The following is a 24,587-nucleotide window of genomic DNA, read 5'->3' as shown; positions in this document are numbered from 1 at the left end:
CTGCTCTGAAAAAAGAGAAACCGCTAGTAAAAAGGAACAGTACAATCTGCAAAATAGACCCAGTGCTGTTCAACTCAATTGGTTGGCAATACCTTAAGAATAAAAGCATCCCATAATCATGCCAAAGGACCTGCATCCAACATTTCTGCTCCTGCAGGACATACACAGAAGAGTTGGACATTCAGGGAGAAACTACATCCTATCCCGCCTTCAACAGAAATGTTGGGTCCCTGCAGGCAACTCAGCAAAGAGGAAACTTCTGTCCAGGTGCCTCACATGAAGAAAAACCCAAGCAAAATATTATGGACAAAAGATGGCAGATTTGCCTATAGATAGACTTCTACTAGACTAATCACCTTTCCCCATTGTAGGTATGGATTATTTCGGGCCCATATAGGTCAAAAGAGGTTGCAGTATCGTTAAACGGTACGGAGTACTGTTCACCTGTTTGATAACCAATGCTGTGCACTCAGAGGTCGCTAACACACTTGACAAAGACTCTTGCTTAAATTTCCTTTGACGTTTAATGCGCAGAAGAGGTCAAGTGTCCCTTATGAGCTCAGACATTGGCACCAACCTAGTCAGTACAGACAGAGAACTATAGGCAGCTATGCAACAGTGGAATCAAGCCAAAAGCACAAGCACAAAAGAAAATCCAGTGGATTTTCAACCCTCCCACTGGACCGCACTTTGATGGTTTACGGGAGAGGCAAGTGAAATCAGTAAAAAAGGTCGCAAAGTCTGTTCTGCATGAGCAAAGAATAGACAACGAGTGTCTTTAGACTCTACTATGGGAAATTGAAGCCATACTTAATGACAGACCGCTAACTACATCATTCGACGACCAGAATGACATTGAATGCTGAATCATCTGCTGTTGTTAGAGAAACAGCCATTGCTTCCTCCAGGACCGTGCAGTAAAGTGAACTGCTACTCTTGTCGTAGATGGAAGGAGACTCAGTACATCACAAACCTGTTTTGGAAGAGGTGGGTGCATGAGTACTTGCCTAGCCTACAGGAATGCCACAAATGGACTAAAGTCAAGCAAAATCTAGCACATGGACATATTGCAATGATCCTGGATTACCCCGGAGCTCTTGGCTTCTGGGAAGAGTCATGCAAACCATTTCAGACACTAAAGGACTGGTTCGTTGAGTACTAGTTAAGACAAAGTCTAGTACTTTGGAGAGGCCTGTGGATAAACTTTGCCTCATATGTGGAATAGACACTTAAGTGTTGTACTACGGTACAATACTTTAGTTCACAGGGTTATATGTGAATGAAAAGACTGTTGGAAACCTATGTCAAGGGGTGTAGGCGGATTGCTGCCCCATCTGCACATAAATATTGTGCATGTAAAAAAGTCTAATCACATGCAACTGTGCTTATTTAATATGAGCGTTGGTTCTGTTTGAAAATGGCTCTTATTATACATACTATATCTACTATAAATCTTTCCACCTTATAATCAGGGGCCGGAAATGTAAAAGCCACTTAAGCACATTTTTATATTTGAGAAAAATGTTTATGTTAGCATGACAGATTACATAGGTGTTAATTATTATTTAACTTAATACCACAGTTTTTGTAAAGTTGATATAGGTGGACTATGCCAAGTTATGTTGCCGTTATTTACTTATTTATTTATTCATTAGTTATTTAATGCAGTATTAATGCATATACTATTAAATCAACGAGTCAGTAGTGGACCGGGCAAGCTGGAATGGAATTTTATGGAACACAAATCAGAACTAAGATACCTTGCAGACTCAGTGGCCTAGGAACTTAACGACCATTATAATCCTTCTGTGGCTAACATGTATATGTATTTGCGCTGGCATGTTCCCTGTGTGTGAGTGTGTGAGTCCTCACCAGTGAGCTGGTGTAGGTCGGGTCAGAGGTGTCCTCCTCCAGATATCGTGATAATCCAAAGTCAGACACCTTACACACCAAGTTACTGTTAACCAGGATGTTCCGAGCAGCCAGGTCCCGGTGAACATAACTCATTTCTGCCAGGTACCTGTAACATCAACAGGATTTATTGTTCATTTGTGTGTTATCCATTGCCAGATACAAGCTACCTGGGCTACTATAAAAAGCTAGTGTTAGTGTGCGTGCATGTGTGTTATCACTGCCAGCCACCTTTGATAAAAAAGGAATGGGATTTATTGTCTGTGTACATGTACATGTTTGTGTGTTATCACAGCCAGATACCTGCAATAAAACACAGATACGATCTAGTGCGTGTATATGTGTGCGTGTGTGTGTGTGTGTGTGTGTGTGTGTGTGTGAGAGAAAGAGATATCTCAAGCTACTGATGTCTGATTGAGTAGAACACACGTCCAGACAGAACTGCATATCACCACATAAAATCTCACTATGCTAGAATTTGTATTGTTACATAAAAATCTAATTTCACATAGAAATCATTGAAACGTCTGAAAAAGTTTCTTAAAAATGTTTGTGTGTGTATGTGTGTGTGTATGTATACCTCATTCCAGACGCGATGCCCCTCAACATACCAACCAGCTGGATCACTGGAAACTGCCCATCATTTTGCTACAAAACCATGAAGCATGACAGGATTATTATTGTTTTTTGTCAGACTGTTTTCACTTTAGTTATTTTGAGAAAATCAAAGAGATCTCAGTATTTCATGTAATATTTGACAGGAGCTATAACAAACACTTTTTGGAGATGAAAAGCACTTCTTTAAAACCAGATGACAGAAACATGTTACACAATTTGGCTGTAATGTGATTAAGTTGATGTGAGAAAAGAAGCACAGAAACAAAGTCTGATGATTGCTGGTGTTTTGGAATTGAGATTTCTATGTTTTAACTTTAACTTTACAATTTTAATGAATCAATTCTATTATATTACAGCTTCGGTTAAGGTTTGATGTATGGGTTAGGGTTAAAAATTCTGTATGCTTCAAAGTTCCCGTGAGATTAATAAACAGTGCCAAACCCCACATTTCCAATGTGAGAATTGAAGGGGCTTTGCGCGACACATTTTGTAACTATGTTAAACCGACACAACATCTTTGTCACCTTAAATTTGATAACTCGTGCTGGATGTCTATACTTTGTTCTTTACAGTAGGAGATTCTAGTAAGTCTGTTATTTGTAGAATGAAGCAAGTTGACCAATTCTGCACACATATGGCAAAAACAGGTAAACAGCCTCGTAGAGTTAAGAGAGTAAGAATTAACTTTTTTTTGAGAACTTTTCAGTTTTCTAAAGAAGGTTTTAAGGTGGAATAATTAAACAGGGACTTTGATAATATTCACAGATAGGCTTTCACTGTCCCAAAGATGTAAAAGTGGTTCATCCTTTAATACAATAATTAAAATCTGATTATTAGGAGGAGATGTTTATAGTATAATGAAACAATTTTTGCAAATATATCCTGAATTCATGTAAAATGACAGAGTTGAATATCAAAAATCAACAGAAAAACTACATATTTTGAGGAGCTGAAGGCTTGTTGTTGTTGTTGTTGTTATGAGTCATGTTAACGAAAGCCAAAACCGTTTTGCTATTTTACAGTTTTCACCTTTGGGCCAGACAGTGCCTGTCTCTTATAAACATCACTGACATCCCTGCTGACATAGTTGCAGTTGAAGGTGTGTGCGTGTGTCTTTTAATTCACTTTGTGCATCAAACCGAGCCTTTGATGCTTCTCTAGCCTAATCCTCTGCAGAGAAAACCTTCTTCTAGGTACACACACACACACACACACACACACACACACACACACACACACACACACACACACACACACACACACACACACACAGACATTGATCCTCTGAGTCTTGTGGCTGCAAGATGGTCATGCAAGGACACCAACACCATTGTGATCGATCATTGTGTGTGTGTGTGTATGAGTCAGCAAATGATTTCTGAGTCAAAAGGGGTCACGCTGTGAGAAACAAACATGAAAGAGTTTTTTTCTTTCTGTCTTTAGAGGCGCCTCGAAAGGAGGGCAATATCAAAGCGACAGACAGACTGACTGACAGACGTGCTCGCAGGATGAGGAGGAAAAGCACAGGAAGGGGAAGAGTGGAGAAGAAGAAGAGCAGGAGGTTGTTTCTGTCTTTGCGTTTCTTTCTGCAAAAAACCCAACTCCTCCCATCTCCATTTGTTTTTCTGTTTGGGTATTTATGTGTTTGGACTATATGGGATTTTAAACTGAAGACAAATGTGCATAAAGATACCCTAGTTACACATAATAACACATACAGTTTGTACAGTTTTTCTAAACTATTTTACAAAAATGAGGATATTGGTCAACTAATTGTTCATGGATATGATTTTCCTCAACAATATAGTTTGTGACTACAATTAAACATGTCCTACCTTGTGTTAGAGATGTTTACTAAGTCACCTTGAACAAGGTTTCAAATAGTAAAGTTTAAGAGGGCCATGGCCCTCAAAAACATTTTTTTTCAATCAGCGTCTTACTTTGAATCATGGGAACCTACACGAATGCACTATTTACTGCCAACGTTTTAGTTATTTAGTCACAAATGTTTAATAGTATATAGAACAACTTTTGAAGGCAAGTTTTTGGAGGCTCTCAACAGCTGTTTCAAAAGTAATGAGATCTCAAACTCAATTTTGTATAAATAAGTCCTGCAGGTTCTCTTTTAACATTTCCATGGCAGCAGAGCAAACTCAATCTTCTGATGAGGACTATGCGAAGCTCCAGAATAAGCAAGTATGTGGAGCTGAGCCTGAGACTACTAGATGTTTCCTAGGTCAAGAATGAAATGTTAAACTCAACTGTTTCAAAACCCAGCTAAAAATGCCAAAAAAAAATCATTTTATAAATGCTAGCATGAGGTTTTATTTCCAACATGTGTTATCTGTTTTATTATAGGTGTTACATTTTTTTTTAATTATTATTATTGATAAGTACATTTTATTTGGCTCATCGCAGTCCTGATGATTGTGTTTTAACTCTGGTTCGGCCACTTAAAGCACTGTTTAGTGGTAGCAGTAGTAGTAGTAGTAGTAGTAGTAGTATACAATAAAAGTATTATAAAATGTGCTGCTTTAATCCAATAATATAGTATTGATATAGTTTGCTGACATTGTAGTGGTACAGTACGCATTACTGCACTTCTGCATCATAAAAACTGTAGATAATAATTTTTTTAAATATTATATAAAGTGCAGCAGTACACTGTTAATATAGCTACATCAGTACGTGTCTGTTTGTACAGTATGTATGTGTTATTTACCCTGAGAAACGAGTCAAGTGCTCCGTTCTCCATGAACTCTGTGATGATCATCGTAGGCCTGCTCTTGGTGACCACGCCCTCCAGTCTGATGATGTTTGGTTGGTCAAACTGACCCATGATTGACGCCTCGGACAGGAAGTCCCTCCTCTGCCTCTCAGAGTAGCCAACCTTCAGGGTCTTGATGGCCACAGGAATTTCTTTTTTCCCGACCAGCTTCAGGCGACCTTTGTACACCTCCCCAAACTCACCTGACAAAGGAGAAAACATTAAAAGTGGGACATTAAAGCATTCGGTCAAAATTGAAAGCACATATACAGTATGTGACTCAGCAGGGAAAAACAAGTGCATTAATGGGGATGGATTTTTTTTTTAATATTCCTTTGAATTCGGAGCCCTTAAATAAATTATTACATCATAAAAGGGGCCAATAAATAATTGCATTTTAATCACATTTTATGATGTAGAAATGAGTCACCTGTGAAATCAGATAAGCTGAAGTTCATACCATTTGGTTACCATTCATTATTTAACATCCTCCAGCAATCAGACAAGAAGGAGCGTATTGTCCTTTGCAGCAGCTGAGTTGGGCAGCAGCGAGTGGCAGGGCGTATTAAACACATAAACACTCTCAGTCGTGGGAGCTGCCCTCTGCATGCTCAGCCTCACATTGATGGTCTTTGAGCAGCTTTGCTCGAGCAGATTGAGGTCAAGGGCTTTGCTCAAGGGGCCATTGATGGTATTTTTGCAGACGGAAAGAACAACAGAATTGAATCCCCTCAATAGCTTGTCTCGTGGGTGAGAAAAGGTTTGTAGCAGAGGTGGCGAACAAGATAAAAGGGACAATGCTGGTATTATTGCAAAGGTACTTGGCTTTGCACACCACACCTCATCTTGTGGTTTAAACAAAGGCATCCAGAGATTGAAATGATAAACCACGTTTATAGGTTTAATCCCTGCCTGCAGTTTAATTTCTCTTGTATGCTAAATCATTTTCTAACTCTGCTCATGTGCCCTGGAGCATCAATTTATTGTGTGACGTCTATGTGGCCACATAGGTTGCCAGCTTATTTGTTAGCTATGCAGGCTACTTAGCATTAGCTACAAGAAGTAAGAATGAGTAAGATAGGACTACTTAGTATTTACTCTATGGTTATATAACATTTCATAATAATGATGTCATCAGTTATTTTGTCAGACTTTAAAAAATATCCACCAGAGTCACAGAAGCCTTTAGTGTCGGGTTATGCTTGATCAGAATTAGATTGTACAACAAAAAAGTGATCAAAAAAGTGTTTCTAGTCAGAGTGAAAAGCTGGTAATCATAGAGATGGGATAGGCCATCATTGTCATTTAAATACAGGAATAATGGTGCACATTTTCACAGGGTTTGACTCGATTGTTCACATGAAAAGGAGAAAAAGAGCTAGAGAGAGAACTTCAAACCCTGGCTCGTTTCTCACTTCCGCACAGCTGGAGTGAAGAGGGTGTGAATGTCGGATAATTGGCTTTAGGAAGTTACAGCCCTAAAGTTCCATAAAGGAGTACTGTGACTGACATTGTACAAGACATGTTCAAGTTGGACCCATCGACGGGATATAAGCAGTGGACATTGTTACTGTGACGTTGGTTTGTGGACTATGGTTTTCAAGCCTTGTGTTTGTCGTTTTGACCGTCGCCATCTTTGTTTTTGGAACCAGAAGTAACAGTATGGAGCGAAATACAATGAAACGCTGAACAAGACATTTTTTGTCGACCAAAATGTTACAATTAACTTTCACGAACTGAAAACACGCTGTGAAAGGGTAAACGTTGGAAGGCGAACACGAACGACACGGACAACATACAGACCAGGACAACGAGACCCATCAATGACAAGGTAGCCACGCCCTAAAGCACACGCTGCTATATCTATTCTTCTCTGTATTTGACCATAATGTACAAAATGAACATCATGCTGTATTGATGAAGACTTAAAACTATTGGGAAAATGTGAGGAGAAGAGCGTCATTTTCTCTTAGACTTCTATACAATCGGACTGTTTTGCTGCTGCTGGCCATTAGAAATAATGCATATTTAAAGGCACTTCCACATTGGCGTTATTGTTCAGACCTGGAGGTTGCCGCTTGGTTGATCAGTCAGTGCAATGTCCCAGAATGCATTATGTTCAAAACAAAAGGCACACAGTGTTGAGGAGTAAAATGAAGTTATTCTATATGTTTTTCCAACATTCCCTTTCATAGTTTTTTTGGGGGAAAACTGTTAAACTATAAGTTCCAGGAGATTATCTTCTTCATGTGTCTTATTTTAGTTATTACTTTCTTTATAAATTGTTGTAAATTCTTGATGTTGATCTATGAATTGGTTGCTTGTAGTTGGTTACTAAATATGAAACTCTTCAAATTGCTCAATGTACAGAAAATGACCTACAGTGCTGGAGACACAGATGTTCTTTGTTACAATAAATGCAGCCATATGCTGCTTGGGGACATGAAAATTGAATACCACTTCAAAATAAAAGTCCTCATCTCAGAGATATAAATCATGTGTGAATAATGGATGACTGATGGGAATTGGATGACAGGCTGTGTCGTCCTGTCTCACTGTGATCTCTGCTCCACATCTCACTGCTCATTAAAAACTATATACTGTCACTGATGTAAACCAGCTGAAGTTGAGTTATATGGAGGCAAAATAGGAAGTAGAATTGAAAGAGAGAATGGGGAGAGGAAGGAGGGATATATACATGAAAGAGTGAAAGGTGGAAATGAGACAGTGTTGATATTAAGGGAGAAGAGGGGAGGAAGTATGGACAGAGTGAGAGGCATGAAAACAGCAATTTTCACAAAAAAGAGGCGTGCTCAGGTAACATGTCACTTCTTTTTCCCCTTAAATAAAGGAGAAGATGGAGCATTAGAAGAAACATTTGTTGCAACAGTATATCTAAATACACTAAGTAAATTACCTGGCCTGTCAGGTGAGGTATTATTGCTCCTTTCTATGGTAAATTAAAGTTTTTCAGGATTTATTTAAAGTGCCTTTTTAATGACGCACATTTCTTACAGTGTGAGCGATAGTAATAAGGAAAGTGGAAAAGAGCGAGGGGAGGAGAGAGTGAGGTGAGATATATTTATCATCTCCTTAGGGTGATTTCTTCTTTTATCTTCCCTCCTCAATCTGTTGTTCCCCCTTGGTTCTTTGTTTTAGCATTTCTCTATACGCAAACAAACTCTAAAACTCCAGAGGGGCTGAATCACAGAGAGAGATGAAGATAGGAGGAAGTATCAAAGAAATACAGAAAGAAAAACAAAAAGAGAAAGTCGGAGAGAGGGAGAAAGAGAAAGAGCTGTGGAAACATTTCTACTTTCTATCGCAGCAGAATGGGAGAGATTCAGCCGTTTAAGACCTCAAAGTCCAACGAAATCTCATATCACTCAGGCTCATATTTTCCCCTCTCTCCTCTGTCAACCCTGGCTGAGGTGAGAAACCTTCCCCTGAGAGAAATAAAATGAGAAACGGAGGAATTACGGAAAGCCCCTCGGAGTGGCTCAACAGACCAATGCTCATACTCTCAGTGGTGAGGGTCTGTATCTGGTTTGTGACCTTTATCACACAGAGCTCGATGGCCATTTGGGTTTGATTGATTTTGGTCCAAAGTTATAAGTTAACTAATTTAGAGTAAAATCATTCCTCCATTTGTTATGGTTTAAGGTATTAGACAAATATCCCTAATAAGATAATGAATTATTATTGATTAGCAAACAAAGTAAAACCGGTCACCCAAAAATATGAATGCACTGCAGACAGATGGTGACATTGGGGTTGGGAAAAATGACAATATATACGCATGAAGCAATATACAATTTGCCATAGTTTATAATGTGGTAACTATGCCTCTAATAATTCTGTAACCTGTCACCTACAAATTACAATTGGGAAACCAGTTCTCACATGCTTGAATAATACTTAATAATAATCTGTTTGCGGTAATTAGATTACATACACACCCAATTAGGAGATTAAAAAGAGACTATAAACAAGGCCAAGATAAAGTAACTATACAGTATTTCTAAATTAAACTTTAATAGTACATACAGTACACAGTAAACCTGGGGGAGTGCTGGGACAGACGACCACTTGCGATTAACCTAGTAGGGGGCCCTGTATGTATGTTGTACGTTTGTGGTATTTATTTTGAATTAAGGAACATGTGCCATACGAGTGCAAAATAAACTAAAATAATAATACATGATTTTGAAACAAGGACTCTACAAGACAGGATTACAAGATGAGGTCTTAATGCAGAACCCAACTTAGTTTAAGATTTAAAATGAGTCAAAGCAGCAAAAAACTACTGACAGTGAACCTGGGCCTTTAGAGGTGTGAGGCCCTGAGGGAGTTCAATGCTGTGACTTTGCCCCTATAGTGGGAGGCATTGAGCTTTCATGAAAAATACTTGGATATGAATGATATGTATACCGTGTGTCTTTGAGACCTTGAATAGGTTATATTTTATGCACAAATGTGATGCAAAAATCCACATTAAGCATTAATATCACCTACAGAGCTTGATGATATTCTTCAGTATTTTGTATTCCCAACAGTTGAAATGAAACAGAACAATGAAAATTAAATAATGAACAAATGAGAGTTTGATCTGACTTTATGATAGAATGTGTTTCTTTTTACACATGTAGTCCTACAATTGATAACTCTTTAGATGATGGCTGGATGCTCCCTTGGTTTTATATGGATTTTGTGATCCTATTTATGACCTTGTGTGGTGAGTTTTAGCATCTGTTTTACATATTTGTACTTTATGTTTTATGTATTCTATTACGTTTTTAATGAATCTTATGCTAAAATCTGTGTGTGTTCTGTGTTCGTCTGACTTGGACCCCTTGGGGACGATAAATCTTAAGTGAAATTATTGAATATGTTGCATATTTTCAGTACTCAGGGAACAGTGGCTTAAATAAGGATTTTGATCTTAGCAACTGTAAAATGTGCACTGATTTTTAGTTTCTTATTACATATATTTGTTTGTCAGCAGCGTTACAGAAAAATACTACCGACCTGATTTTCATGAAACTTGGTGGGGGATACACACATTATTTTTCACTTGTTGAAACGGCCTCAGACGAAGGTCTGTGCTTTCCAAGTGCCCTTTTAGTTTTCAAGACAGTGCCCCCAAAAAAAGTTCAGACGATGCTCTGGGACTCCATTTCACATTCAACTGTTTTCTATTTGCCAAACATCACACAGCATTTTTACAGTTCAGCTCCGATAGCCAAAGAGAATGCAGGAAGACAGTTTTAATTTATTCCTGTGAAAGTTTTCAGCATGAATAAAACATCTCTCCTGACTTCAAAGGAAAAAAATAAAGAAAAATAATAAATTGGCATTGCACGTTTCAAGATCTTTCTCATTGACACAAATGTCTGGCACAGTGGAGGAAATTGATGAATTTACTGTAGAGTATCTGCTGTTTCAAGTGACAGTTTGTCTCATTAGAGGAAACCAAGGTTTACTTTTCTAACATTCCCTTTTGAAGCAGTATAGTGCATTGTCTGTGTTCTTTTTAATCTTACTCATCAACAAAAGCTGTTGTACAAATAGAATAAATGCGCAGTAATATTTGGCACATATTTAAATAATCATGGATTTTAATTTTAAGGGTTTTGTCTTTTCTGCCTTACAGAAACGACATGTGAAAAAGGGGGGGGAGGGTAAGCAAAGGATCAAAGACACTCATTCTATGAAAATCTCTACCTGATCCAATGACTTCCTCTATTTTGACACATGAGGGGTCAATTTCCTTGGCAAACTCTCGAACTGCCTCGTTGGGGTCCTCGTAGGTGAAGGGGTCGATGTAGATCTTGACCCCCGGTGAACTATGACCTTCAGACAGCGTGGGAAAGGTCACAGTGGGGGTGGGTCCACTGAACATGTCAGGCCTCAGAGTCACTTCTGAGGAGAAAATTAGAAAGTGTAAATATAAATACTGTTTTGAAAGATTGCTGTGTAAGCGTATATAAAGGTAGAGCTCATTAAAGTGTCAGTACTGGTTGTACCTCCTCCTGCGTTGTACTGCTGCAGCTTGTCACCGTACACACTCTCCTTCAACTGCCTTCTTCTGCAGACAGAAATAATAAAGAGATTTTGGGGAAAGAGGCAAGCGAAAAGAAATGTTAGACAGAAGTTAGAAATACTAATTGGTTGTCTTCTATTCAGCTGAGTTGAAGTAAAAGAAATAGTTTTCCTTAATGTAAAATAAAATAAAATCAGCTTCAGACAGAGAAACGACTTTCAGGAAATCATTATGTGGCTTGTTACTGTTCAGCTCTTGTCCCCTGCTTTCATCTGAGGATGGAACCAAAGAAATCCATTGTGTAATATTGTAATATGTAAGCTGATCTTCACTATAGACACCTTATACTGGATACAGGAGAGACAGCTTGTCGCTTGCTATTTCTGGGAGGTCATGGGGTCACTGGAATAAAAAATAAAAAACTTTTGTGCAAAAGCCATTTCTTCAGTGTTCATTTGTCATTTTGTATTGTATGTCATTGTATATGTATACATATGTATATGTATGTGTATATATATGTATACGTATACATATATGTGTATATATGTGTATATGTATATATATGTGTATATGTATGTATATATATATGTATACATATGTGTATATATATGTACATATGTGTATATATATATATATATATGTATATATATGTGTATATATGTGTATATATGTATATGTATATGTATATATATATATATATACACATATATGTGTATATGTGTATATATGTGTATATGTGTATATGTATATATGTATATATATATGTATATATATGTATATGTATATATATATATATATATATATGTATATGTATATATATATGTATATATATATATATATATATATATATATATATGTATATGTATATATATATATATATATAAATATATAAATGTGTATATATATAAATATATATATATTAATTATTTTAGGGTTTTCCCAAATTTCTCAAAAGATATAGCCACATTTTTCTAAACTAGCTAATTGGTTTAGACAAAAAGGTTTTAAACGCTGCTCAAATGCATCCGACGGTTTATTGTTGACCTTGTAAAACATTTATTTTATAAATATTATTAAATTCTTAACTCGAGGTAGATTTACTACCTGTCAACCACATCTCACAGTGCCTGTCAACGGTTTGCTCAGTTGTCATGGAGATAGCTCTGTGATCATCACATGAAATTTAAATGAAGAATACTTGTCACAATTTGTGTAAATTAATGACGGCTGACTTCCAACTAAGCTGCTTCCATTTTAAGGTCCCGCTATTGTGCATGCTGGCTCACTGTCACACTGTAATGGTTTTACCTAAATGGCGATCAAAATGCATGCTGGGAAAAGGGCCAATAAATGGTCGGGATACTGAGTAGTCACAATGCAAATAGTCAGATTTTCACTCCTATTTTTTTATCATTTATTCTTTTGTTTTTCACACATTAAAAAACATTCAACATTCAATACCCTACATTTTGATTGGACACGTATGTAATATCCTGGATATAGGATATTACATCCACCAGTTATAGTCCTTTGACACACACATGAATGCAGCATGTGCACATGTGTGTGTCTAACATAGCATGTGGGTGTAAGAGTGTGTGTGGGTGTGTGTTTGAGGGTTACCTGGTACAGATGATGCCGATAGCAACCAATGAGACGATGCACACTCCGCCTACTAAAGAGCCTGCAATCAGGGAGAGCTGCTGTCCAAGCTCTGACTTGTACTCATCTTCAGAAATACACACACACACAAACACACAATCAGACACACATTGAAAAAGAGTGTTCTTTTTATATTGTTGAGACTCACATACACACATCTGAGCATTTCTGGAAGGGAAAATAGACACTGTAATGGTCATTTTTTATCTTGTCTTGTACTGTCCTATTCTTCATATGCTCATCTTATGTTTGTCCTACTTACAGCGGTTAGGACCAGAGCACACTCTAGTCATGTCAGCTTGTATTCTTGTATCTCTAGATGTGTCAGCTTGTGTCTCTTGTATCAGCTAGATGTGCGTAGTTGCACAGCCGATTGTCTGTAAACATTGTCACATTGTTGGTGACTATATAGTCTAATTGTATTCTCTGTTCGTTGAACTTCACTGCAGATTGCTTAACACTCTGTTGTTTGTTGTTAAATTATTGCAAGAATAAAGAGCTCACTTCTTTAAGTATCTTTACTTCAGTATAATAGATTCACTTCTGGTTTTGTTTGTATCGGCAGAATTCCACGACAACACAGTTTCTCTCTCTCAAAGTAATAATAATGTAATATTTACAAGGCTCATTTTATATGAGCTCACTCACACACACACACACACACACACACACACACACACACACACACACACACACACACACACACACACACACACTAGAGCAGAATGTAATCACTTCACAGCCAGATTTTCGCTCTTGCTCAACCTCTCACATTCCCCCTCTCAGTCCTGTACTCTGTTTCCTCTCCATCATAAGACCCCCACCAACGCACACACACCTCCACACACTCCAGCGAACCACCCACCCACTTACCGTCGGTGAGCGTTTGGAAGAGCATGTCCTTGCTGTAGGCTCCGTAGCCGGCCACAGTGCGGGCCCTCACCTGGACCACGTAGCCGGTCCCCGGCCTCAGACCCTCCAGAACAACATTGGGTGCTTCGCTCTGGACCACTGAACTGTTCAACATTGACGAGAGGGACTGAAGAGGAGGTTGAGAGAGAGATTAATATGTTTCACAACGAGCCAAGACAGACGATAACACTTCTTCAGTCACAGATCCATTTCCGGCAGTAAAAAAGAACAGGCTGAATAACTTCAATTACATTGATTCAATGACTCTTTAGACACTTTAATTATCTGTCTGTCTGTCTGTCTGTCTGGGTTTGTCAATTCACACCTAAATGGGCCAGTTCACCCAAGTTATTAGAAAATAGATTTGTTCTTTTTGTCTATATTGAGATATCTGCCTCCATACCGATACAATGGATGAGAATGGAATTACATTTTTGTGTTGATCAAAGCATAGAAAACATATTTTTGCAGAAATATTGTCCAATAATAATCCACAGCCCTCAGTTTGAACAGGTTGTGTTGGAACTGCTTTCTACAAAAGGAAAGTCAGGATGAAAACTGTTTGTGAAAAGAGATATATCAAGAACATGACACAAACAAACCAAAGCACTTGCGTTGCAACACACCACTATTGTTGAGTGATGAAATATGTTACATTTTTAGAGGGGTGGACTGATATTTTAAACGGTAACTTAACACCAGAATGAAAAGCTTTATTTGTCACTGTCCTCGCAGTTTCCACCTCTGAACACATCCAGATCATTGCATTTGTTTACATTTCAAGTTTGGCATCACACCCAGCAGTCATATCATGGTGTACTGACATAGCCAGGAGTACAAGTCTAAATCACAGTAGCAAGGTGAGAAGTTATACCACTGAAGGAACATTTTCAGCTGCTGTTAATTTGCTCTATAAGTTGTACCTAGCAATATTTTTAAATGACATTAAAAAAAACTCAACAGCAAGTTGCCTTTTCAGAAATATTGTCAAATTTACTCCCCGAGCCTCGGGGTGAACAGATTTGATTGGAACGACTATCTACTGAAAATGTTGTCCCTGTGAAAACTGGTAAAAGTAAGTTCTGTAGAAATACTAGGTCATTGTTTCTGGGACACGTTGCCATTACATTTTAAATTTTTCATTGTTTTGTGCAGCACAAACAGAATTACATTTACTCCCATTTTACTGACAAAAGAGGATATTTCAAAGCCTCTGCACAAACTATTTGCAAAATAGATCTCTTTGACCTGTTCTTTCCTCCATATCCTTCACATATAACAAAGTGATAATGCAGTTAATTAGTTATTGACCACAGAGAAAGGTCCGCCAGAGCATTTGGGCCTCGTTCCGCCCGGTCCTCCTCCTGAGGATCAAGCAAAGCTACAACATTTGACCTCCATCTTTTCTACGCCGGCCTTCTATGCTTCCTCTCACCCATTTCTTTCAGATAAGAAGGTTTTTACTGCAGCAATATCGAAATGGTCCAGAGGGAACGACAGATATGGTGTGGGGATGGCATGAAAGGACGGTGGGGGGGGAATCATGCTGCGAGGATGAAGGAGGTGGAGGAATCGATGGCAGAGCGAAGACAGGAGAGCAAGAGAGATCATGACGTGATGAGGAGGAGAGTTCAGGAGTCAAAAGAACGGGAAGAAAGTGAGGGTTGGGGGTGGACAGAGGGAGCGTTATCAAAAGAGAACATGCACATGAATATAAATAGGTTAAATATGATTGAGTATTTGAGTAATTATTATAAATCTTAATAACAATCCCCCGTTATAAACCCCTTCTGTCGTTGCTTGTGGCCATCTTTACTGTTGCTATTATTGTATGAGATGTCTTGTGTCATGTATTACTGTTATTCCTGTGTGCCCACATTTTACTACACTATTGATATACTGTACTACGACCAGCTAGAGTCCTACTGTCTAAACTAGGACACGGAAAATGGACAACTTCAGAGTTTGCAGTGTAAAAACCTGGGAGAGAATAAGATATTTTGAAGAAATGGGCTGGGGGTGTGTGTGCATGCGTGTGCGTGTGTGTGTGATGTGTGTGTGATGCGTGTGTAAGGGGTGGAGGGGGGCTCTAGGCTTCCCACAGTGAGAAGGTTAGGGGGCAACCCATCTGGGAAGGTCTGGAAGCCGGAGATAAGTAGTGGGGGAAAATCCAGCATCCCTGTGCCATATCAAATTTTCAACATTAAAACCTCATTATCTATAGAGTTGTTATGAGGGGAGGAGGGGAGGGAGGGATGGAGTAGATGGAGGGAAGGAAGGTGGAGTAAAAGAGGTACAGTACAGCTGTCTGGTAAGAAAAACCTTTCCCCTCTCCAGGCTTATCAAACTCCCCGAGGACTTCTTCACTTGAAGCCCTGAGCTAAAATTAGTCACTTCATGTGGTTGACTTCTCTGGAGTGTAAAATGCACCATTTCTCCCTTCTTGTGAGTATCAAGGAAGGAGAATAAAAAGAAGAAACAATGAAACTCCAGGTTTTGATTTGGAGTCTTAATTGGCTTCCACGTTAAATAATGTTAAGGCAAAGGCAGCAGCAAATAAGGTCGGCTTACAGTAAAGTCGTGACTGTCAGACTGCAGCTACACCGAGTGCAGTTCTTCTCACTCTGTCCTCAACTCTAACTCACTCTAATTGCTCTCTGAGCGGCAAGAACCTCAACTTTTTCTTTCTCCCTCTGCTATTCTCTATCTTTCCCTGGAACTTTTCTTGTACCCAAACTTTGGGAAGTAGCACCCCACCCCCAGATGCAACACCCTGCCTCTTGAGATGTATTTGTATTGTTGCACAATTTTTTTCTGTCACGTTTCTCTTCTGTGACCTGCAACATCTATTATATTTTTAATTATGGCTAAAAGCTCTCCAGATGGTTTCCTATAATATTGTGTACAGTGTCCTATAGATTCAGACAACCTCTCCATAATATTATGGAATATTATTTTTTTGTCCCTGTAGATTTTACTGTATATAATCATTCCAACAGGCTTTCACATCACAACAACAGAATTATTCTTTAGTGCCTTCTAACTGTTTCATATGATCAAATCAAATCAAATCAAATGTATTTGTATAGCCCAATATCACAAATTATACATTTGTCTCAGTGTGCTTTACAGACTGTACAGGTTACGACACCCTCTGTCCTTAGACCCTCGCATCGCACAAGGAAAAACTTCCTAAAAGAAACCCCATAAAAAAAGGGGGAAAAATGGAAGAAACCTCAGGGAGAGCAACTAAGGAGGGATCCTTCTCTCAGGATGGACAGACATGCAATAGATGTCGTGTGTACAGGATAAACAACATAGTACAAATACAACATTTGACAGAAATGATGTTGTGTTGAAAAAGAGAAATGAGCATTTTCCATGTTGAATGTTGGTAGGACACTGGATGTAAACTGTGGTTTCTGAAAGATGTACAAACAACTTTCCACCTGAGCTTCTTCCTAAGATGTTTTGCAGCAGTAAAACAAAGTCACACGACTCTCACTCTCCAGACAGTCACTGTTTGCAAGATCACAAAAAGTTAGCTGTCAGGAGAACATAAACATTGTAGATATTTAGGCACTTCGATAAACAACAGCGCTGCAGTTTATCTGGTGAGCACGTCAACACTTAATATTTGAACTACAGTGAGTTCTGCACAGTTGCATCTGTTACTACTTTAGACACACAGATGAACCACATCTCGATAATGGCACTAATGCATTTCACTAATATGAGAACAATAACACTTAATGAGTTCTGAAAGATCTTTGTGAAACGCATTTCATGAAAGAACATTAGTAACGAGGACAGTTTTCATTATACAAGACATTCGACACTGGGTCTGCATGAGTTGTACATTTTGGGAGCACAATAAAATGTGAGAATAAGACAGGAAAGAAAATAGTTTGAATATAATATGTAAGAAATAGTGAGGTCATAAGGGTAGAACTTTTGTAGGATACCAAGATTATACATTATATATGAAATTTGAATATTTATCAAAAGCATCAACATACATAAAAGGCACACTTTATATAAATAGTATAACAACTCATATAATGATCAACAGTTGTGTCAGTGCTGTATTTAGTTTAGTTATAGGGTTAACACATTAGTACGTAGCACACACTGAACCAAGGCAAGCAGCCACAATAATAAAAAGGACACATTACTCCCTCTTTCACTTGTGCAGCACGGTGAAATTAGAACCATACACTATGTTGTGCTGGGAAAGTCGAGGATGTTTTCTTCAAAAAGAATAGATAAGAAAGAGAGTTGACAACAGTCTTGAGCATTTAAAGTTTGTAGTTATGATTGTATCTCAATTTTAGTGAGTTATGGAAGCACCATCTTACTGACAGTATGTTTTAGAAAGAAATGAGAGCAGAGACTAGCAGTGTTATCCCAAAAATTGCCAAAAACCATTTTCTTCTCTTTTGCAAAAAAATAAAAATAAAAGATAGATGGCAGGAAATCAAATGAGGGCTGTGGATTCGGAGGCATGTTGTTCTTTTTGGTCTGTCTTACACAAACCCTTGTAGGTGCTTTGCTCGTTGTTTTTAATTTGTCTGCAGTGCAAGTCTATCTGTTTTTGCAGCCGTTGGCTCAGCTTCAGAAAAGACTCGCTCAGCTTTGGGTGATAGATACGCTTTTAATTTAACGTTCAGGCTCTAAATGCATTGCTTTCCACTGACTCAATTACAAAGAAGACAAGATATGCAGCCACAGTTTGTCCTTTCTTTGGATTGTTTCTCTGTCCTGGAGCAGCAGTCTTTTATGGGAAAGCAATCAGGTCCTGCACGTTTCACCCCTGAATCAGAAGCCCTCATTGGTGCCCCGGGTTTGACATTCTTTATGCAGGCTAGTTTAATAATTGGACTCTGGCAGTGAAGTTCTTTGTGCCTCCAGTCTCCTGGTTCATACACGTAAGGACCTTGTCCACTACAAGACAGCTGGAGGCTTGACTGCTTCAGTCAGACAGACTTTTTACGGAGCAGAGTGGTGGGAGTTTAGATTTCAGCAGCATCCAATAGCAAATAAATTGGTGCTTTGGTTTTCTTGTCTTCAAGTGATTCAGCTAGAGAGACAGAACGATCTTTCAGTGCTCTCAAGATGTTGACACACACAGCAAAAAGCAGTGGAGTGAACATTTTTTATCATCACATTCACTCTTTGATCTCTTTGCAAAACACTGAAAACAAGCCCTTAAAGATAGAGTAAGGCATTTGGAGGGAGATTGGAGTAGAGCTGCTGCTCCTTCTCAAAAAAAGGAGCCAGTTGAGGTTGTTTGGGCATCTGATAAGGATGACTAGTGGGCACCACATCTTGGAGGTTTTCTAGGCATGTCATTTGCAGACAATTGCAGACCCCAGAGTAGACCCAGAACACACTGGAGAGATTATATATCATATCTGGCTTGGGAAAGCCTCTGGATCCCCCAGGAGGAGCTGGAAGACATCCTTAAGTCCCGAAGTATTGAGACTATTTTCTTCCATTACTGCTCTTCTCAATAAGCACATCTTCTGATCATTGGCAATGGCAAAGAAAACACAAATAATCCTTGTTTGACTTCAACCTTAACTGCCTGGGACAGACAGCTCTTCAACATACAAGTCTGGATGAATGGATGGTTTCCTGCAGATATGTGCTACTTCCTGTGGTGGTGAATCATTCTCTTTGGGAGAAAATACTCTATCCTTTTTAAATAAAAGGTAAAACAGAACAGTGGCCTGTGATGTCTTCTAACACAAACTTAGAAAATAAAGGTGCACAGAGACTTGAAGGCTACATCAACAGTGAGCTGCGGAGATGAATCTAGGAAAATAATTTCACTCAACAAACAATACGGCAATATGAATTGCAGTCCACAAACACTACATTCCTCCCCAGGGACTTTGGTTTATGTGCAACCATCACTATGAAGAGCCTATAATGAAAAAGTGCATCCAAACTGTAAAAACTTGTCATGATATTCATATAAAACAGCTCTAAAACATGCAGCTTCAACTCCTGCACGGCAAATGAGGTACATTTTATTTTGAATTTATGTTTGTCTAAATCACTGTCCATAATTCTCTGAAGTTCTGTTTCTTCTAGTGATTAAAGTGAAGAGTGGCCTGCAGAAGACACACACGATGAGTTGCTTGACCAATTAAACGGCATCAATTTGATCTTCCAGAACCCACAGACCTTAATTAGATTATATATTGTGTGTTACAGCTTATAAAAGTGTGGCATCTCAAACTAAATCAGTTGCTCATGGAAGAAACATACACAGCTTTGTTAAATTTAATAAATCAATAAATTTTCCTTTCACAATTTAGCTGGAGTGATGTAGTCTTACAGTTTGACAGGATCTCACTGTAGCCACTTATTAATGAATGGATGCTCTTTTTTGCTGCATGACTACTATCAACAATTGATGTGTGCTGGAACAAAGAGAGGCTCTCCATCACAGTAAAACCCTATCAGCCTCCATGAGATATGCATCGTGACACTAAGATCAATCCAGAATTATTAGGAAATGATATGGTATACAAGATGATGCATGAACCCAACACTTTAATTGATATAGGGAGTAAGTGAGAATGAAATACATCAATTACACAAATTGTAAATCTATGAAATATGTTGACACGTTTCTGCGTTCAGTTGTCCCTCATTAATCATCGTGTCATGTCAATGAGGAGCATTCACCACGTCCAGCTTCTAAACTAATAATGATGATCTTTTTTAAATCCATTAGTACTTGTGCTAACAATTATACATTATTATTATTTTGAAAGATATTGTGTCATAGTTTCACTGTTTTGTGTGTGCACAGCTGATGGGTCTAACAGTGGACATTTGTGTGTTTAGTTAATCATTTTAGTTATTTGCTCAAATAGCTGAAGAAATATCTCACATTATGAATACCTGATACCTGACAGTGTGTGGGAGTCTTCCTCCCACACACTGTCAGGTATCAGGTAGTCTTGTTCAAATTAGGTCAAACCCAGATGTGCCGTCAGCCAAAAATTTAAAGTTAAGCTTGCATGCTTTTGCATTGCTGTATTAGTCCACCCGTATTTACTTTAGAGTTTGGGTTATTTTATAAACAAAAATGCATTCATTACATTTTCAATAGTGGTCATTGACCTAGTATATATATTTTAATCTTTTGTATGGTCCGGGGTTGTTATATGGAGGTTGCTTTAGTTCTCTATTTATGTTTGATGAAATAACTATTTTCACATCTTTATGTTTTATAGATTTTGCAAAGCTATAGTTTGACAATTTCGGAATGCATCTGCACCACGCACGGCACGCACGCACATTGACGACAGGACTGCGGTTTTGGGTATGGAATAAACAAACAAGATATATTGTGTTTAATCGTGAGTTTTAGAGGAGCAGCTATGCAGACTGTTTTACCCTTGCCAGGCTAGTTGTTCCCCCTTGTATCCAGTGTTCATGCTAAGCTAAGCTAACCGTTGCCTAATATTTAACAGACAGATTTGAGATTGAGATTGCGAATTTTGAACTATCCCTTTAACTGAAATAACCGTCTTTATCTCAGTACCTGGATGGCAATGTGAATGTTTCTCAAGGTGTTTCAATGACCAACTGACCGAATGTGTTGTGGTCCACTGATTGGTTAATTTACCCATTTTTTTCTGCATACATAATGAACTGTTGTGACTTCTTGTCCATATCCTTGATGAACATGGTGTAGGCAGAAACATCGTAAATAAGCAAACCAGCAATTAGCAAGACAGGGTGCAGGAGTTTTTTCCTTTGTATTCAAGTTATTAAGCAGTAAGCAGTGCGACTGTTGCTGCTTCTCAGCAAGTCCTGATAATAGATGACTTGGATTCAGTTGATATTGATTTGTCTGTTTTTATCGACTCTAATGGATTACTGTCTGTGACCATAACACCAAGAAGCACACAGACAAACACACACAAACATTTATCATCCCACTCTACCTTGTCAAAGTATCGTATCTCGTAGTCGAGGATAATTCCGTTGGGCTGCTCGGGCGATGGCCATGACAATGAGAAACTGCGGCTCGTTGAGCTCACTTGGTGCATTATGGGCACCACAGAAGGAGCTGTTAAAAAAAACAAAATACACACACACACACAAAAGTACGCACAATCAATTAGGCAGTTAAACGATTCGCTAACATGCTTAAAATCCATAAATATGGAAATATAGTGTGTAATGTAATGAAATATTCTCCATGATTATTTACACCCAAAGGAGGAAAATGTTTCCATCCAGGCTCATGAAAACAAAATTACGGCACTTGTCACTGATGGGGAAGCAGGAGTTATGTCTGCAATGCATTTTTACCCATCATTTTTAGGAACCAGAAGTTCTTGGCTATAATATATTTCATGGGTTTGCCTCCCGGATCTTTTTATGAGTTGGTTTTCATCACATTTGTACTTCACTTGACAGCATGCAATGAAGAGAGGGAGGAATCAAGACGCAGAGATTGATACTACACCAGTAAAAAGTATCAAATTGATGTAAGTTATATTGAGAATGTATGCATCTCGCACAGCTGAGTCATCAGGAGATCATAGGCTGCCATAATACTCAGTAAATGCTGTGATACCTCAAGAACCAAACACTTCCTCTGTAGTCATAATTTGAGCGAGCTGTCACCTGATTTTAGGATTTTAGGATTGCCACAATTTATATTGTACAGGGTTCTCTGTAGTTCTGTTGAGTATCATATCATACAAACCTATTGCATAATTTAAACCCCCCCCAGTGCAGTACACCTGAAAATAAATCAGTTTTTGTTGAGTCCTAAAAGATTTTAGGGATAAGAGAGTTTTGCATCCGGCAGTGGTAACACATGCGTTCAGAAAGCAGCAGGGTGACAATGGATCATGTTTCGATTAGGAATGAGCCTGGGTCGCCGTAGATGAGGTAAATGATGTGTTTTCCATCAGAGCAAAGCGGCTTTTAAATCTAAATTTGGTAGCGGTGGAAATATCACTTGTGTCTGTCTCTATAAATGTATTGATTGAGCGGTAACTCAGCTCACTTTATAGTCTCTAAGAATTACACTGTCAGAGAGGGAGAGAGGGGGGACCGAGAGGGGTGGGCAGGGAGAGGGGATAAAGGCAAGAAAATGGAACACAGAGAGAGAGGGGCAGAGAGAAAGAGGAAGACAGGATGAAAGCTGTGGATGTGCAAGAAAAACAGATACGAGGGGGAAAAAAGGCAGACAGAGGGAGAGAGATGACAAGCTTATAACATGTTTTATGAATTAAAAAACTGTAGCTCAATTTCCTTTATCCCCCTAGCCATCCCCTCGCATAATCCACTGTGCCCCAGGGTACGCTTACACACACAAACACAGATGCTTGCAGAACCATGCACACAGCTTTTTGCTCTCCCCACTCACCAGCCTGATTGGTTGTAATGTTGATTGACAGTTGCTGGGCGGGATAAGGGCTCTTGTTGGAGACTCCGTTGACTGCCTGTGGATTAAAATAGTGTAATGGTCAGCTGTTCCACTTTACAGACATTAACCCCCATAGTTACTGTTGCTAGGCCTGTCAAGCTTTTGACAGAACACATTTCACAACGGTGGCACATTTAACACTCCAAACTCTTAGTAATTCTTAAATCAATAGCATTGATATAAGGCAGAGGTAGACAAAGACACCAGCTATAACCAGCAACTGATTTTACCAGCTGAACTAACAACTCAGGGGCAAATTCACAAAGAATGGATTGCGGCCGCTGACAGCACCATGAAATGCAAATCATTTGAATCTGTCCTGTCCTGCACCAATGACATTATTGTGTGCAATTTGTCCTTTTATTATGAAGGGAGAGAGAAATAATTAGTTTATTCGTTTTTTGCATATTTCTCATCTTTGGTTTATCTTTTTTTTCCTCATGTTTTAAAAAAAAATGACATGGAGTGGAGCTTTATTCATTTTTCAGGACACAACTGTCATTGCATCCTGTCACTGCATCTTAAAATAATCAGTGCTGGCATGATCACTGTAAAGTCTAGATGTGATACCCTTCATAGTCTAAACGTCCTTCAGGTACTATCAACTCTCTGAAGGAGCTAATAATTGCACAGGAACTTTGTGAATTGGACTGTTTTTGCAATGAGGCTCATTTGCATAGAAAGGGGCACATTTTATGACAAAGGTGTGCATATTACCATAAATATCAAAGGAGAACCAAGGCTCTATTTGCTTGGCAACGCAGTTAGTGGTGAAGTTTACTCCCTTAGTGGTTGCTTTGAGGATTACACGGTTTCATTTTGTCTTATTTGTGCAGGTTGAGTGACCGCAAAAACCGCGCAATCCTTTAGTGAATTTGCCCCTGAGTTGGTTGAAGACTCATGGACTAACGTTTACATTTTTCCAGCTGACTCGTTTTAAAAAGGAGAACCATGTAAATAGAACTTAAATATGCACTCAAAGATATTGTGCTAAAATAATGAGACTTAAGCTGCATGTCCCAGCCAAAAAATCAGCAACTGAACGAGTAGACAATCCAAGTACAGAAATAGCTTTGTTCTTGGTATTTCGCAATATTTCTTGTAGCTCCTGGTCCTTATTCTGAAATGTTATCTGAATTCTCAGAGCTCTTTTCAAGTTCAGTCCTTAAAACAGATAAAGTAAACATTGTAGGTGACTTTAATAT

At 38.6% G+C, this 24,587-nt stretch overlaps 1 protein-coding gene across 2 annotated transcripts in view; it reads right to left on the bottom strand.

The window, feature by feature from the left end:
• Positions 1 to 24,587, bottom strand: part of LOC115006609 (ephrin type-B receptor 1-like) — an 89,779-nt gene that overhangs the window by 17,617 nt on the left and 47,575 nt on the right. Inside the window, exons 8-16 of one of the 2 annotated variants that reach the window (XM_029428900.1) lie at positions 23,323 to 23,398; positions 21,884 to 22,008; positions 13,875 to 14,040; positions 12,963 to 13,068; positions 11,323 to 11,384; positions 11,021 to 11,218; positions 5,252 to 5,499; positions 2,492 to 2,559; positions 1,873 to 2,020 (exon numbers count right to left, since the gene is read on the bottom strand). In XM_029428900.1, the coding sequence (XP_029284760.1) occupies positions 1,873 to 2,020; positions 2,492 to 2,559; positions 5,252 to 5,499; positions 11,021 to 11,218; positions 11,323 to 11,384; positions 12,963 to 13,068; positions 13,875 to 14,040; positions 21,884 to 22,008; positions 23,323 to 23,398 (1,197 nt within the window). The remainder of the gene's footprint in view (positions 1 to 1,872; positions 2,021 to 2,491; positions 2,560 to 5,251; positions 5,500 to 11,020; positions 11,219 to 11,322; positions 11,385 to 12,962; positions 13,069 to 13,874; positions 14,041 to 21,883; positions 22,009 to 23,322; positions 23,399 to 24,587) is intronic. The other variant, XM_029428901.1, reaches the window with a different exon arrangement.

The sequence above is a fragment of the Cottoperca gobio genome, chromosome 4, assembly GCF_900634415.1.
Source record: "Cottoperca gobio chromosome 4, fCotGob3.1, whole genome shotgun sequence".
In the NCBI taxonomy this organism is placed as follows: domain Eukaryota; kingdom Metazoa; phylum Chordata; class Actinopteri; order Perciformes; family Bovichtidae; genus Cottoperca; species Cottoperca gobio.
The sequence above is the reverse complement of the archived record's forward strand: the minus strand, read 5'-3'. Positions and strand labels throughout refer to the sequence as shown.